Source organism: Pipistrellus kuhlii, unplaced genomic scaffold (assembly GCF_014108245.1).
Source record: "Pipistrellus kuhlii isolate mPipKuh1 unplaced genomic scaffold, mPipKuh1.p scaffold_m20_p_3, whole genome shotgun sequence".
In the NCBI taxonomy this organism is placed as follows: domain Eukaryota; kingdom Metazoa; phylum Chordata; class Mammalia; order Chiroptera; family Vespertilionidae; genus Pipistrellus; species Pipistrellus kuhlii.
The window spans coordinates 90,209,680-90,226,692 of NW_023425529.1; the positions used below are offsets into that span (position 1 = coordinate 90,209,680).

At 37.4% G+C, this 17,013-nt stretch overlaps 1 protein-coding gene across 2 annotated transcripts in view; it reads left to right on the forward strand.

Moving 5' to 3' along the window:
* RXFP2 (relaxin family peptide receptor 2) overlaps window positions 1-17,013 on the forward strand; it is a 63,156-nt gene that overhangs the window by 33,833 nt on the left and 12,310 nt on the right. The window contains exons 6-13 of one of the 2 annotated variants that reach the window (XM_036457001.1): window positions 4,550-4,621; window positions 5,210-5,281; window positions 6,827-6,898; window positions 8,000-8,071; window positions 9,717-9,788; window positions 11,175-11,246; window positions 15,933-16,004; window positions 16,112-16,183. In XM_036457001.1, the coding sequence (XP_036312894.1) occupies window positions 4,550-4,621; window positions 5,210-5,281; window positions 6,827-6,898; window positions 8,000-8,071; window positions 9,717-9,788; window positions 11,175-11,246; window positions 15,933-16,004; window positions 16,112-16,183 (576 nt within the window). The remainder of the gene's footprint in view (window positions 1-4,549; window positions 4,622-5,209; window positions 5,282-6,826; window positions 6,899-7,999; window positions 8,072-9,716; window positions 9,789-11,174; window positions 11,247-15,932; window positions 16,005-16,111; window positions 16,184-17,013) is intronic. The other variant, XM_036457002.2, reaches the window with a different exon arrangement.

Below are 17,013 nucleotides of genomic sequence, written 5' to 3' on the forward strand. Positions count from 1 at the left end.
TGGGAATAATGTATCATACCTCAACATAATAAAAGCTTTATATGACAAACCTACAGCCAACATCATACTCAATGGGCAAAAACTAAAACCAATTCCCCTAAGAACAGAAATAAAACAGTGATACCCCCTCTCACCATTCTTGTTTGGCATAGTACTGAAAGTGCTAGCCATAGCAATCAGACAAGAAGAAATAAAAGGCATCCAAATTGGAAAAGAAGTAAAACTGTCATTATTAGCAGATGACATGGTATTGTACATAGAGAATCCTAAAGATTCCATCAAAAAAACTAATAGATTTAATAAATAAATTTGAAAATGTAGCAGGATACAAAATTAACACCCAGAAATCTATGGCTTTTTTATACACCAATAATGAACTCACAGAAAGAGAAACAAACAAACAAAAACAATCCCACTTACCATTGCACACAAAAAAATTAAAGATACCTAGGAATAAATTTAATTAAGAAGGTAAAAGTCCTTACTCAGAAAACTATAGGACATTCCAAAAAAAGATAGAGGAAGACATATACAAATGGAAGAATATACCATGTTCATGGATTGGTAGATTCAACATCATTAAAATGTTCAAACTACCCAAAGCAATCTATAGATTTAATGCAATCTCCATTAAAATACCAAAGGCATATTTCACAGACCTAGAACAAAGTCTCCAAAAATTCACATGGAATAAAAAAAAATATCTTGAATAGCTAAAGCAATCTTGAGAAAGAAGACCAAAGTTGGAGGGATCACATTACTAGGTATCAAGCTATGTTACAAAGCCACTATTCTCAAAACTGCCTGGTACTGGCACAAGAACAGACATATAGGCCAATGGAACAGAACAGATGCTGAAAGCCAATTCCAGCATGTCATAATTGAAAGATTGATGAAACTTGGGGACTCAACAAGAGCTGAGTCACAAATGTTATCTCCTATTGGGAATAGCTAAAAGCATTTCCCCAAACCTGAAAAGGACACATAAATTGATTGTTTATTGCCAGACAGCTCAGGGCCTCTCAATCTATATGTTATTGCCTTCTGTTGGCCAAACACCTGAACAGCCATAGGCAAATTCTTCCAATTGACAATGGATTCTGTACCTAACCCTACCCTTTGATGTGTATATCTCCACCTTACCTTAGAACAAATTGTGTTAATAAAAAGCAAGGGGTCCTGAGACAAGGAGAACTTAGTTTTCTTTAGCCAAGCTCCTCTACTCCCCACAAATGCCTTTCAAAATTATGTTTCATCTCTGGACTCTTATTTAATTTACACACAGCCCTTTTCCAGATTGCTGGACCCTTCTAGATGCCAGATCAAGATCCAGCATTAAACAGAGAAATTGACCCAAGCCATTATGCTCAATTAATATTTGGCAAAGGAGACAAGAGCATACAATGAAGTCAAATAAGTTTCTTCAATAAATGGTGGTGGAAAATTGGACAGATACATGCAAAAAATATGAAACTAGACCACCAATTTACACCATACACAAAAATAAATTGAAAATGATAAAGGACTTATATGTAAGATGGGAAACCATAAGTATATTAGAAGAATTCATAGGCAGCATAATATCAGACATATGTCATAGCAATATCTTTACCCATTTAGCTACAAGGACAGTGGAAACTAAGAAGAAAATAAACAAATAGGACTACATCAAAATAAAAAGCTTTTGTACAGCAAAAAGGAGTCATCAACAAAACAACAAGAAAGCCCACTGCATGGGAGAACATATTTGTCAATGTTATACCCAATAAGGGATTAAACTCCAAAAATTATAGGGAACCCATACATCTTAACAGAGGAAGAGAAACAATTCAATTTTAAAAAATGGGCAAAAGTGGACATACAGAAAGCCAAGCAACATATGAAAACATGCTCATAGTCACTAATCATCTGAGAGATGCAAATCAAACTACAATGAGGTAACATCTCACACCTGTCAGAATGGTTATCATCAACAAATGGCAATTGCTGTCGAGGATGTGGAGAAAAAGGAACCTTTGTGCACTGCTGGTGAGAAGGCAGACTGGTGGAAAACAACATGGTGTTTTCTCAAAAAAATCTAAAAATGGAACTCCTATTTGACCCAGTAATCTCATTTTTAGGAATATATTTCAAGAAACTAGAAACACCAATCAGAAATAATATATGCACCCCTATGTTCACAGCAGCACCATTTATAATAACTAAGATTTGGAAACAGCTTAAGGGCCAATCAGAAAATGAGTGGATTAGAAAACTGTGGAATACTATGCTGCTGTAAAAAATAAGGAGCCCTAAATGGTTTGGCTCAGTGGATAGAGCGTCAGCCTGCAGACTGAAAGGTCCCAAGTTCGATTCCAGTCAAGGGCATGTACCTTGGTTGCAGGCAAATCCCCAGTGGGAGGTGTGCAGGAGGCAGATGATTGATGTTTCTCTTTCATTGATGTTTCTAACTCTCTATTCCTCTTCCTTCCTCTCTGTAAAAAATCAATAATATATATATATATATATATATATATATATATATATATATATATATATATATTTTTTATTTTTTTTTTATTTTAAAGAAGGAACTCCTACCATTTGCAACAGCATGGATGGAGCTGGAGAGCATTTTGCTAAGTGAAATAAGTCAGACAGAGAAAGATAAATATCACGTGATGTCACTCATTTGAGAATTATAATGAACAACATAAACTGATGAACAAAAACAGATTCAGAAACAGAGAAGCATTGATTAGATGGTCAAACCTCAGAGACAAGGTAGGGGAGGGTGGGGGTAAGGGAGAGAGATCAACCAAAAGACTTTATGCATGCATATAAGCATAACTAATGGACAAAGACAGTAGAGGGGGTGAGGGCATGTATGAGAGTGGGGTGGGGAGGGTATGGGGGATATGGACACATATGTAATACCTTAATTAATTTTTAAAAAAATCAATTAAAAATATTGGGGAAAAAACAAGGCAAAATAAAACACTGGGCATTCAAAAAGAAATGAAACTCCCATTTGACCCAGTAATCCCACTTCTAGGAATATATCCCAAGAAATCAGAAACACCAATTAGAAAGGACAGGTGTTCATATGTTCATAGCAGCACACATGCACCATCAGCAGATAAATGGATTAAAAACCTGTGGTACATCTACATAATGAAATACTACACTGCTATAAAAAAAAAAAAGAATTCTTACCATTCGCAGCAGCATGGATGAACACAGAGAGCATTATGCTAAGTGAAATTAAAAATAGTGCACATCCCTGGCTTTCGTGCTCAGTGGTTAGAGTGACAGCATGTGCACCAAAAGACCACAGTTCAGTTCCTGGTCAAGATCACATACTTGGTTGCAGGTTCAATCCCAGGCCCAGTCAGATTACATGGGGGAGGCAAATAATCAATGAGTCTCTCACATAGATTTCTCTCTCTCCCTCTCCCTCTCCCCCTCCCTCTCCCTCTCCCTCTCCCTCTCCCTCTCCCTCTCCTTCTCCTTCTTCCTGTCAGAGAACAACATAAACTGATGAACAAAAATAGATCAAGCCTTAACTGGTTTGGCTCAGTGGATAGAGTGTCCACCTACAGATTGAAGGGTCCCAGGTTCAATTCTAGTTAAGGGCATGTATATTGGTTTCAGGCACGTCCCCAGTAGGGGGTATACAGGAGGCAGCTGATTGATGTTTCTCTCACATCGACGTTTTTATCTCTCTATCACTCTCCTTCTTCTCTGTAAAAAAATCAATAAAATTATATATGTATTTAAATAGATCCATAGACAGAGAATAATCCAATTCACCATCAAACTTGAGAGGGAAGGCAGGAGGCAAGGGGTAAGAGATCAACCAAAGGACTTATATGCATGTATATAAGCATAACTAATGGACACAGACACTAGGAGGGTGAAGGCATGTGTGGGGGTTGGAAGTGGCCAAGGAGAGATCAATGGGGTTAAAAGGAGAAATATATAAGACTATAAATAATACTTTAAACAAAGAAATTTTTAAAAAGTATTAATAAATCATGATTTGGCAAGTTGAAATTGGTGAACCAGCTCCAGTTCAACCTCTGGTGTCTTTTTGGACCTCAAGCATTTTGCCAACTCTCCTTGTTCTCACTCTGCATCTCAATATAGAAAAGAATAAAACTTGCCCTCTTATTTTTTTTTATTTTTAGTTTTGTGGAAATAGAACAAAGAGAAATGAGGAGTTTGCAGTAGAACTTGGCTGTGAGAGACTGGTTGGTTTCTCATGGTGAGCACTCCTGCAGGTCAGAGCAGAAAGACTGACGTAGTTCCCATTTGCAGAAGCAGAACCACCATTAGTTTCCTCTTCATGTCACACCAAAGTTCAGTGGTACATACCAGAGATGCCCGGTCTCACTGTATGGGTTCTACAGGGTCATCAGGTATCAGCTGGGTTCTCAGCCATCTGTCCTTAGAAATGTCTTCACAAGTTCACAAATGTCTTTAGGGAAAGAAAGTGGATCACACATTCAACAACCTGATAAAGCACACAAACCATGATTACGTGATTCTTTTATCTTATTCCCACCAGATTTCTTCAGCATAATTGCATCAGACACATATCCAGTAAAGCATTTTTTGGATTACATAATCTGCAAATATTGTGAGTAATCCCTTTATAATTATAATATAGTATAATTTTAAGTAAGGATTAAAAGGGTAGAATAGTACTTTAGAATGGTGTGACTTAGTTGTAGAGAAATGGGAAGATTACATTATTACAAAGGGTTAAAATTAGCTACTACATTGAAAGAAAGATTTTGACGCTCTCCTTAACCTTGTCTACTCAAATTTGGGGCATTTCCACAATATTTTGGCTCTTATTTTTTCTATCGCATGCTACCTTACCTAATACACTTTCTTAAAAATGCTAGTCTACTAAGGATGTGACCAAAAAGGACAAAAGCAAAGGCCATACATGCCCATATTATTCTACCCTTATTCTGAAACATAATATACCAACATGCTATTTTGGGCCACTTTCCTGGTTCTGACTGTGATGTTGCACACAGTAGGCTTGTGACTATCTGTGTCTCCTGGTGTCCCTTGGTTTCTCCCCTCCCCCTTAGTAAAATGCTTTTAGAAACAGATGCCCATGCTTCATGGTCATCAGCAATGGCTCATATTCTAATTCATGTGACTAAAATGGAGTTATGAGTTTATCTAATTCACTCATTCATGCTATTTGTAGATATCTCAACCACAACTGCATTACAGTCCTCAGACCTGGAGTGTTCAAGGACCTGCATCAACTAACTTGGCTGTAAGTATTCTAGCTTTTTTTTGTCCCAATGTTAATGATATTTATCAGTGTTCACAGTTTCTATCTATTTGTGTATCTTGTTTACTATACTTATTTTCTAGTTGTCACATAATCTGGAGCACTTGACCCAACAATTTGAGTAGTAGTTGTGTGAAAGTAACAGGTGCCATGCCCTTGCAGGTTGGCCTCTGAGCCCAGAACTGGGCTTCCTGGGTCTCTATCACCCAGTGTTTACCTATGGCCACATTTCTCACCTCAGCTCTATTGGCATGTAGTCCCAGATAATTCTTTGATTGGGGTATGACGTAATGTCCTTGTGCATTTTAGGATGTTTAGCAGCTTCTGTGGCCTCTACATCTACCTTTTTAGATGCCAGTAGTACTAACTGCCTGAGTGTTTCAACCACAAATGTGTGTAGACACTCTCAAATATCCCTTGGGAGAGAAATTGCCCTCTGTGGAAAACCATTGATCTAGAAAGTAAGCAAGTTTAGAATGTTTTGGGTTCCCAGAGCCTTCATAGAAAAGTCTCAATGTATAGTGGCTTTTGGTGTGTCACCACTTTCTAGGCTGAGCCATCAAGCTCACCCCAAGGGGTCTCACCTCAGATGTCTGTGTTTTCATCAGGGAAATGAACAAAGGACAATGGGAAGGCACTCTGTGTCTGCTTGCCTATTTTCCATAGTTCAGCCTAGTCTAATGGAAAAAAATCAGGGCCTCAACTTTATCTAGACTCTGTATAAACTGTTGTCCCAGGCTTAATATTGCAGGTACCTTTCTTAATCTTCCTAGGCCTCTTTTCTCATCTGTTGACTGAAATCATAATTCTTTTTTAGAGTGATGTTATGAGGATTGGCTTGCATGACATATGTAAAGTGCCATATGCATTGTGCCTGCCATATAGTAGGTTCTCAATGTCACTCCCTTCTCTAGATCCTCAAGAACCTCTGGCAATAAGAGGAAATGGTACTTGGCTTCGAAAGCCACAAAATAAAAGAAGGCATATTTCCCCTTAGTCTATTTTTTCTAGGAAATGCCATATAGACTTAAAAACAGTAATTTGAACATGTAAATATTTTCACTTTTTCACCCTCTAAGCTTCTAATAAATTTATTTCTGTCAACACCATTAAATACATCATTTAAATACTGTGAGACCATTGAATCATTTGTGATTTTCTAAATATTTTTTTCAATTCATTCTTATTTAGTCAATTAGTGGATCAAAGCATTTAGGGGTTCTAAGTTCAGCCATTGAGTAAATAGCTTGTGTGGGACCCACGTGTCCAGAGGTGAAGGGTAAAATTTGGGTCTGAAAGTCCATCACTATGGACTTGCTCGATTCTAATCTGAACTTTTGGAGGAAAGAGTTGCCTTGCCACAGGTGAAGAGAAGGCTCTCATGGAGAAGAGTAAGCCTAGTGTGAAGGAACAGGAAGGGGAACAGCAGGTGTTGGACAGAGGCAGGACTGTCACAGGCCTTTAATTTTTCCTGGTTTTACTTAAAAAATATCTCTGACATTGGAAGTGTTTGTGATCTGTTGTCAGGATTCTAGATGACAATCCAATAACCAGAATTTCACAGCAGCTATTCACTGGATTAAATTCCTTGTTTTTTCTGTAAGTATTCACTTCCCTTTCAATATATCTATCTGTACATTGCAATGACATCTAGCACCAGCTTAAAAAAAAAACTTTAGAAAAATCAAGACCACTATGATTTTTATTAGTCAAAATATCTCCTGTATTTCCAGTCACAATTACTGTTGCTACTTTCTGACCATGGCTCATGTATATTTTAAGCCAGTTGATTTTTTTAATTTAATCTCCTTTCCTTTCTTTTAGTCCTAAGGCATGTTTACATTTTCAGTGGTTGATCAAAGACAATGTTCATTATTATTTCCTAACTACATATAAATTGGGTGGAATCTCCTAAAAGATTAGTCCCAACTACATTTTTAACAGAGGAAAATGTGCCCTTGCAGATCAAGCGTCACTGAAATGCCAAAATGTTTGCCCTACCAACAAAGTTACTCTCATAATTAGATTGTCAGTTTATTAATAGGCTAGAATGATCCATCAGCAGGGGTCTATATGACCCTTTGCAAGTTAATCACATAAAATCATTATTTCTCTATTCATCAGGAGAGACCACAATATCAGAAATTAGTTGTGCAGCTTAACGTGCTCATGAGTTGTTTTCTTTGCCCAAATGTCTCCTACATCACTTCTTAGATTTAATGCCAGTTCCAGTGTGGCTTTTGAATATTGTAAATTATGAATGTTTCTCTTAAGAAGAAACTTTGGATGAGCAATGCTGGAAGTGATTTCAAATTTGGAGTTTACAAGAAAAATTATCACCTAAGATATATTTTGTTTCATCTCATAAAATTAAACTGTATAACATTTATTCTCAGGTTATATGGCATACTGATGCATTCATAGCTTCTTTGATATCTGTTTCCTTTTCCATGCCACACACATATCTAGATAGCATTTTGAACAGGAAGTTATGTTGATAGTCTTCATCCTAACAAATCAATTTTAGCATGCAAGTTTCCATGTTATAAGAATAATAAAAAATATTGCTCTTATAATGGCATATCATTGCTTCTTTTTAAAAGTTTTATTTTGTTAATGTAAGTATAGTTAATATACAATTCTATGTTGGTTATACTAGTTCCAAATATACAACATTAATTAACATCTTTTTGTGTAAAGGTCTATGGTTAATAACTACTTAGAAGCCCTTCCCAACCAGATGTGTGCCCAAATGCCTCAACTTAACTGGATGTGAGTATGAATGTTGGTGTTAGTTTGTTATTGGCACAGTGTGAGGAAGCTAGCCCTGAAGTTAATTTATAGTTACATAAAAATTCATCTATGTTCTTTCCAAAACTAAAATCTGATACTGTTACTTTTTTGTTTAAATATCTTTTGAGAATTCCAATGGGTGTAAGGGTAAAGTTCATACTTCCCCCTTGAGCACTTTGGAAACATCATTTCTCTCCTTCACCTTATATGGTCTCTTTCTCTGCTCCTCAGCCTCACGCCTTCCTTACACATGCACCTACTGTCACTTCCCTCAGCACACATGGTTGACCTGAAAAGTCTTGCTCCTTTATTCTTTTGGTCATCTCTGGTTCCCTTTAAAAGGTCCCTTGATCATCACTTCCTGGAAGATATCCTTGACACATTTACTGATTTCAGTGGCTGCCTCTGTGCTCCCTTATGCCAAGAACAGGCTTCCACTATGCCACCCAGTTTCTACCCTGCACACCTACTTCAAAGTACTAGAACCACTGATTTACTGTGTGTCCTCTACCCTTTTAGAAATTTCATGAGGGCAGAAACCCACCTATGATTAGTACAATGATTGGCACATAATAGGAGCTCAACAAAACTCAGTTAAATGAAAGTGTTAAACTATTTCAATTCTTTGTTGGCTTTTAATCAATACTTATTTAATCATTCATTTAAATTCCTTCATGGCTTCATTATCCCTATCCACAATTCTTTGTCACATTTATCCTCATGGTTCCCTGAGATAGGCAGTGTGGTCACAGGTAGCCATTTCCTACACTGGGAAAGTCCACTATAACTTTTCTCACATCAAACCAGGGGACTTAAAGCCCACAAAATGGTAAAATTTAGTACCTAAGTTATTGATTCTCTCTAAACTGGCCTCAGAATTACTATAATACTAGTAGGTGGTTTTGTGTATACTTACTGTATATTTACTTATATGCATGTTATCAAAAGGCTTTTATGGCATAAAGAGCTCACTGAGGCATAGTAGAAAGAGTGGCCACTCTCCATCCTGCAAATCAGGATATATATATATCCTGACTCTGGCATTTAGGAATTGGAAGACAACTTAGGTCTGAGTTTTTCCTTCAGCAAAATAAAGACAATATTGACAGAATATAATGTGTAAGTATATATTACACAATGGTTAAATGTCAAGGCTTTACAGTAAGACAGATAAGGATTAGAAGGGCAGTTCTACCACTTACTAGCTGTTTAACCAGAAGAAAAGTGAATTTATGAGAAACTCAAATTATTCACAGGTGACATGGGGTGATAATATTAACTTATGTACTCAAAACAGTACCTGACAACATAAAAATCCAATAAATGGCAGCTACTGCTATTATAGGGGTAATATTAGGATAATTAACAGCATGGTAACCAGCATAAACAAATACTCACTAAATGTTGGGCTGCCCTTTCTCTCAATTTTATTAAGTTCTAACATCAATTGAAAGGAAAAAAGAAGCATAATATGAATTATACTAACTGCAGTAAATAGGAGGGAAGCATAAAAAATTGAAACAAAGTAAAAATAAATAAAAGAACAATCATATCAACAAAAAGTGCCTCTATACATGCAATTTGCACAAAAATATTAAAAACATATTTCCTCCATGACTTTTAGGGATTTGGAAGGCAACGGAATAAAGATTCTTACAAATTCTACCTTTCTGTCATGCGATGCACTCACTGTTCTGTAAGTATCCAATGAACTTTGGTAAATGAGAGGCTACCCAATATATTTGAAAAAAATATATTGACAAGGAATTTAACAATTTTAGTCTGAAACTGGAGTATTATAAAATGCCCATGTAACTAGATTTATTTGAAAGGGGTCTAAGCCTTACCTAGAGCGGCCATCATGTAGGTCTTCAGCTGTACTTCTTGTTTTTGAGGACAGTCACTATTTCTGTGCATCCACTCAGCTGAACTCATAACTAAGCCTATGTTCTCAGAAATGAGATAATGTATATGAAAGTGGTTAGTTACCCAGTGATTCTTACTGCCAATGGCATTTGTCACATGATCTATCTCTCTCAAAAAAAATTTTTTTAATTCTAAAGAGAAAGACATCTAATGTGTTCTGATAGGCCAAAGAATCTGATTAGTGATACTAATTGCCAAAAATGTGTATGTGTTTTTTATGGGGACTGGAAGGCAGATGAATTAATTATTACACATTTGCACTGGAAAACTTAAAATTATTTTGTTTTTATTTTAATGATAGTTCTTTACTTAGAGTAAACAATTAGTAATGTTGGTTGGTTGGTTGGTTTGATGGGTGATTGGAAAAGTTGGAGTCCAAACATTTATAGTAGCCTAACCATTATTCTCTACCAAAGTAAGAGCTAAGGCTATTTCCAAGCTGTACATTTATCCATCAGATTGCAGATAAGCATGTTTAATAAGAAAAGAGATGATCCCACTCAGGGAATACAAAGAGTTTATTACTTTTCTCATGGATAATGAGAGTGAATACTAGAAAACTTAACAAAATACATCTATGTCTTCTATTGTTTAGCTTCACTCAGCTTTTAAATCATTTTCATGCTCATTATCTCTCATTCAGCACTGCTGTAAGGCAGATGGCGGCTGACCCCCACTTTCTGCCATTTCTCTTAGAGGATTCCATTTACACACAAAGTAAAACAAATGTAAAATTTGTTTGTGGCTCCAGAAACTACTTTAAGGTTGGATAAGCTTTGCTCTTTCTGGCTTTCTCCTAAGGAACATGCCTTACAAAAAAATTCTCTCAAAGCCTTCTACAGAATTATTAACAGGTTTCAAATCTGATATCACTTATGTGTATTTGAGAAAGAAACACTTTCTAAAATGATGAGGATTTAAACAAAATGTAGCTTTATAGATCACACTCAGCACCTCAAACTACTTATGACAGCATTTCCTAGAGAGGACATGTGGATATCCTCAGTGAGAAACTCCAGCCTTATTTCCACACCAGAACCTACCTCACTTTGTGACTTCAAAGGAGGCTTGGGACAGATCACTGGCCTGTCCCAAGGATAACTGGTTACTGCAGCAGACACAAACCAACAGTGCTGACTCTCACCATGTCTTACAGGTTTCTGCCTAGAAATCAAATTGATTTTGTTCCAGAGAAGACATTTTCTTCATTAAAAAATTTAGGAGAACTGTAAGTAGCATTGTCTACTAGGAAAATATGATTGCTTTTTCCAAGATGATAAATTTAATTGACTAGTGAGACTGCTTTTCCACTAGTAGCAATCAAAATCCTGTAGACTACTGGAGATTCAAAATCCATTAAGAAAACCAACATTATCCTAAAGTCAAAAGCAAATTAAAATTAGACATGAGCTTAATATGGATTTGACCTACTTTAATTTCCCTGCCTGTTTTCTTTGAGTAATTTCATGTATATGTGTGCTTAGGAATAAATGAATTTTCATAGCTCCTTAAACCCAGTAATTATCATCTCTAATGACTAAAGTGTAGTTAATTCTCAATAAATGCTTGCTAAATGAATAACTGACTAACTGAAATACTATTAATTAATTATAAAGAAAGGAACAAATGTGCTTATATTTCTTGAGAAATTATGACTTCAAGAGCAGATGAAGCAAACACTGACGTTAGGAATGAGACTTAGGCTCATTGAAAGTGATTCAGAGAGCTCATGGACCTTTTTCTGTTCAAATATATGTTTTGTAGATATAAGCCTTGATAAAAAAAAAAAATCTGTATTGCTATTAATTCATTATCCCTCACATAGCTGTGTTTCATTGGAAGTTAAAATTATATTATACTAGAGGCTTCGTGCATGAAAATTGTACATGGAGTTGGGGGTTATCCCTCAACCCAGCCTATACCCTCTCCAATCTGGGACCCCTCAGAGGATGTCCGACTACCCGTTTAGACCCGATCCCAGTGAAATCCACTGGGGTTGGGCCTAAACGGGCAGTCGGACATCCCTCTCACAATCCAGGACTGCTGGCTTCCAACTGCTCACCTGCCTGCCTTTCTGATTGCCCCTAACCATTTGTGCCTGGCAGCCTGATCACCCCTAACCACTCCCCTGCCAGCCTGATTGATGCCTAAGTGCTCCCCTGCCAGCCTGTTTGCCCCCAACTTCCTTCTTCTGCCTGGTAACCCCTAACTGCCCTCCCTTGCAGGCTTGGTCCCTCCCAATCCTCCCTTGCAGGCCTGGTCCCCCCAACTGCTCTCTCCTGCTGGCCATCTTGTGGTGGCCATCTTGTGTCCACATGGGGGCAGGATCTTTGACCACATGGGACAGCCAACTTGTGTGTTGGAATGATGGTCAATCTGAATATTATTCTTTTATTAGATAGGATAGAGGCCTAGTGCATGGGTGGGGGCCAGCTGTTTGCCCTGAAGGGTGTCCCAGATCAGGTTGGGGGTTCCCTTGGGGCATGGAGCAGCCTAGGTGAGAGGGCTGTAGTGGTTTGAAGGCCTGCCATGCCCCCTGGTGACCCAAGTGGAGGCCCTAGTGTCTTCTACAATTGAAACTTTGTAGCTGGAGTGGAGCCAAGCCTCCTGCTCACTCAGTGGTGGCAGCCATTTCTGTTGGAATTCATTTATCTTCTATAATTGAAACTTTATAGCTTTAAGCTGAGACCAAGGCAGGCCTGGGTGTGTGGAAAGCTTGGCTTCTTCCATAACTGGGGGCAACCCTAGCCTCCTGCTCTTCCAGCTCCGTGGCTGTGGTCATTTCTGTTGGAATTTATTTACCTTCTATACTTGAAACTTTGTAGCATTGAGTGGAGGCCTAGGCCAGCAAGGGCAGGTGGAAAGCTTGGCTTCCCCCATTGCTGAGGGAAACAAAGCCTCCCTCCTGCTGGCTCAGTGGTTGCAGCCATTTTGGTTGGGGTTAATTTGCATACTTGTTCCTGATTGGCGTGGCTGGAGGGCATGGCTTGTGGGTGTAGCAGAGTGATGGTTAATTTGCATATTACACTCTTATTAGATAGGATTACAAATGGTGGAATTAGGGAAGAAAGCTCTTCCTTCTGATTTGAGGTCTAAAAACAGAAATTAATTTATTAATTAACCTCTTCTCCATTTTTTATACCTTATTTTGACATTCAGAAAAGACTGGGGGAAATAACTCAATCAGAGTAATTTGAAAGCTGTGACCAGTTGGTTAGAGCATAATCCCATACACTGAAAGGTGGCGGGTTCAATTCCCAGGGAGCACACCTGGGTTGTGGGTTCAATTCTCAGATGGGACACATATGGGAGGCAACCGATCAATGTTTCTCTTTCATATCAATGTTTCTTTCTCTCCCTCTCCCTAACACACACACACACACACACACACACACACACACACACACACAAAACACAATTTGAAAAATAATTCATGAAATTCATAAACAATTAAGATACTTCAATTTAATTCATTAGTATCATTAGCCAAATCCATAAATATTTGTTAAGTGCCTAGTGTGTACAAGGCACTGCATTAGAATTAAAAATATCATATGGCAAAAAAATTAAGGGCAGCTCACTCATAAGAGCTTGCTCATTTCTCAAAGGGATTGTCCTGATCAGATCTTGGGGATGGGGATGGATTTGGGCTGTGGGTTGGAGAGGAGGAGCAGGTCAGAGCAAATACATGTGGGTTTTATATACAAACTTCAGAAAACAGTGGTAAGGAGTCCACATTTTGAAAAATTCCTAATCTCCCTCTTATCCTATACTTAGAGCCACTCCTGCTACAAATAAAAGAGCCTAATTGCCTCTTTAAGACTGCCAACAATAATGTTTCAACCACATAATATCAGTAAGATGAAAGAAATTTAGAAGATAAAAGAAATAACTTGAACAAGGCATATATATTTCTTGAGTTTACAAAAAAGTTAGGTCATTTTACTGTGCCTTCATGACACCAATCTCTCCTGGAGAGGAATAGCCACTGAAGTTCTTTCTCCCCCAAGACTGCCCTTTCTTTTTCAGTGTAGCACTTTGCTGGACGTGTTCTAGGTGTACAAGATCATTGTCACCTTACTCAGTTGTCGGACTCCCTTATCCTTGCACACTTGTGGCTTTCCTTCTGTGCCAGGACCCACATGTGCTCCTCCACTAAAGCCAGGTCAGAATTCCCAACTGGCACAACCTCTACAATTGAATGTCATCACAATCACTCAAGAACAATCTGTTAAAACAATTCTTAAGCCACTGCCTATTCCTTCCCCTAGACTTATTATTTTAGTGCCATCAGCACCCTCCTGGCAGCCAGGCTCAAAGACGGCTCCCTTTCCTTCTAGCTCTCTTACACTTCATGTCCTTACAGACCATAAGCCCTGCCAGTGCCCTTCCTTAAACTCTCTTCAGCTGGTCCAGGGTCAAAGTCTCCTGCCAGGTTCCCTCCTCTGACTCTGGCTTCTCAGTGTATCTTCCATGATTCTGTCAGACTTATATCATTTCACAACCCATAGCATATTATGCCATTATCCTACTTAATATCCTACCTCCTTGTTGCATGCTATTTAGCAAAGTCCTTGACACAGTTCTCAGATGTTAATGTTCAAAAAAATCACAGCTCTGGCTTTAAATGCATGGCTCCTCCTCCCTCCACCCCTGGCACTTCCAATGTGATAGTTACAGATAGGCACTATGAATGTGTTCTTTTTATGACCATCCTCCTTGATTCTGATGCCTGGCTTCTACTCTGGCAAACACTGACTCAGAAAGTATTCATGGCCCTTCCATTCTGTCTGTATGTGCTTTTTCAGACCCCCATCCTCTCCAACTCGTGCCTTCTATCCTCCAACACATTGGATCACTTGCTAAATCCTGATGAGTTGACTTCTGAGCATCTGTTTCTGTGATCCTGCTTAATTTAACCCTCCACTGAAAAGCTGCTCCCCTTTTGTTCCATTAATTAAAATCATCCAGTTTTGTTCAGACACTTCTTAATTTCACAGGCCAAGTATGAAGACTTCTTCCTTTGTTTCTTATATGTACTTCTATAATAGCACTTGTTTCATTCATTCCTTGATTCATAATAGAGCTGTTTGTTCTAATTGTAATATTCTTTAGAGAAAGAGCTAAGTCTTAGTTATTTGTAGCTCCAACACATTGACCAGCAGTTCCAAAACATCAAAAATAGATAAGATCTTTTGTTTTATTCTTAGGCAATTTCACATGTTTTGCTTTAACATCTTCTCTGCCTCAAAAGGATATTTTGGAGTCTTAAAAATTTCTGATTTCTTCTGATCATGACAAATCTCTTTTCCCCATTCTTTAGAAAAATTTCTTTCTGATACTTTCTGGATCAAACTGTCCTATTATATTTAGTTCTAAATTCTCAATTTCTTATTAAAAAATACTACTATATAAAAGAGATGAAAAATTTTTGAACTTACCCATTCAAGATTATCTGGACAAATATAGTGTACACAGTAATGCTATCTTAGTAGGAATATAAAATAAATAGAAGGCATGGGTTTAACCTCAGAAAGCTTATAGTTGAATAAACATGCTGTCACATATATGAACCAAATAGGATTATAAAACAATGAATTGTCAAAGTGTACTCTTCATACTAAAACAGAAGAAATTAATCAAAGTAGATATCGAAGCCAGGTTGGGAATGTGTTGGAAAAGGGCTGAGAGAAAATTCCAGACAGGAACTGGTTGAGTGAAATGTCACATGTCTGAAAGTGATGGAAAACATAATTTGGCTAACACAGACTGGTTGTATAACAAGTTATCAGGTTGGTTAAAAATGGAATCATGTTCTCTATTATGTCAAGTGAGATGATGAAACTTGTGAGGAGTAATAATAAAGTTATCTATTTCCAATATAATTGCTTTGGATTTTCACTGTCACCAATAGGGACCTGTCTAGCAATGTGATAACGGAGCTACCAACCCATATTTTTACAGACCTGAAACTTCTACAAAAACTGTAAGTTTTTCTTGCCACCACCATCAGATTTAAAGGGCAGCATCTTAAGCTTCCAAAATAATAACATCCTGATGCTTCCTTCCTTCTTCCCTCTAATGGAACATAAGGAACCTGTCATCCAACCCTCTCTTGTATCTCCACAAGAACCAGTTTGAAAGTCTTAAACAACTTCAGTCTCTGTAAGTGAAATATGACAGTGCTGATTATATTTTAGTGGATTTACTTCACTTAGAAACATATCTAATTCATAAGGGAAATCTCATCCTACAGTTTTCATAGAGATTTAAATGTGTAATTGTTTTGTTATTAAACCTTTGGTGGAGAACAAATTGTGGAAGACTTACTGTTGCTTCTCAATCCCCTTTCCAATAGCAATCAACATTCTATCAGCCTACAGAGCATGCTTTTTACTTTTAATCAATGCAGGGGGGAAAATGTGCCACAAAGATGAACATTCAGACAATTAATTTTGTTTAGTATTTTAAATTTTCAAACATATTAAGCTGCAAGTAGTGTCAATCACCCTATGTTTTTACACACAACGTATACCATGTTATCCAATCTCAGCCTAAAGCCTTTCTTCATATAATTCCAAAGACCAATACTTACTATCGCTTTTTATTCTTGCTAAATTGCTTTCTATTGAAAATGAAAGAAAGATTTAGATTCTCTCTCGGGTGTTAATGAGCATCCACTGATTTAAAGGAGTTGGTTGTTGCTTTCCAGAAGCCAGAATATTTAAAACCAAAAAATATATAAATAATGCATTAAGAACAGACAGAATATGCACAAAATGACTCTTCCTCTCACTCACCACATACTGAATTCTGTTGGTTTTTTAAAATTTTTCTTTATTGGTTAAATTATTACATATGTGTCCTTATCCCCCCATTACTAAATTCTGAAAGGCAAAACACCAAGTTATCACACCATGCCTTTCTGAAAAGTCAAGTTGTAACTTTTCTTTTTATATTTCTTTGCTTTCTTTATTGTCCCATTAATTTTATTA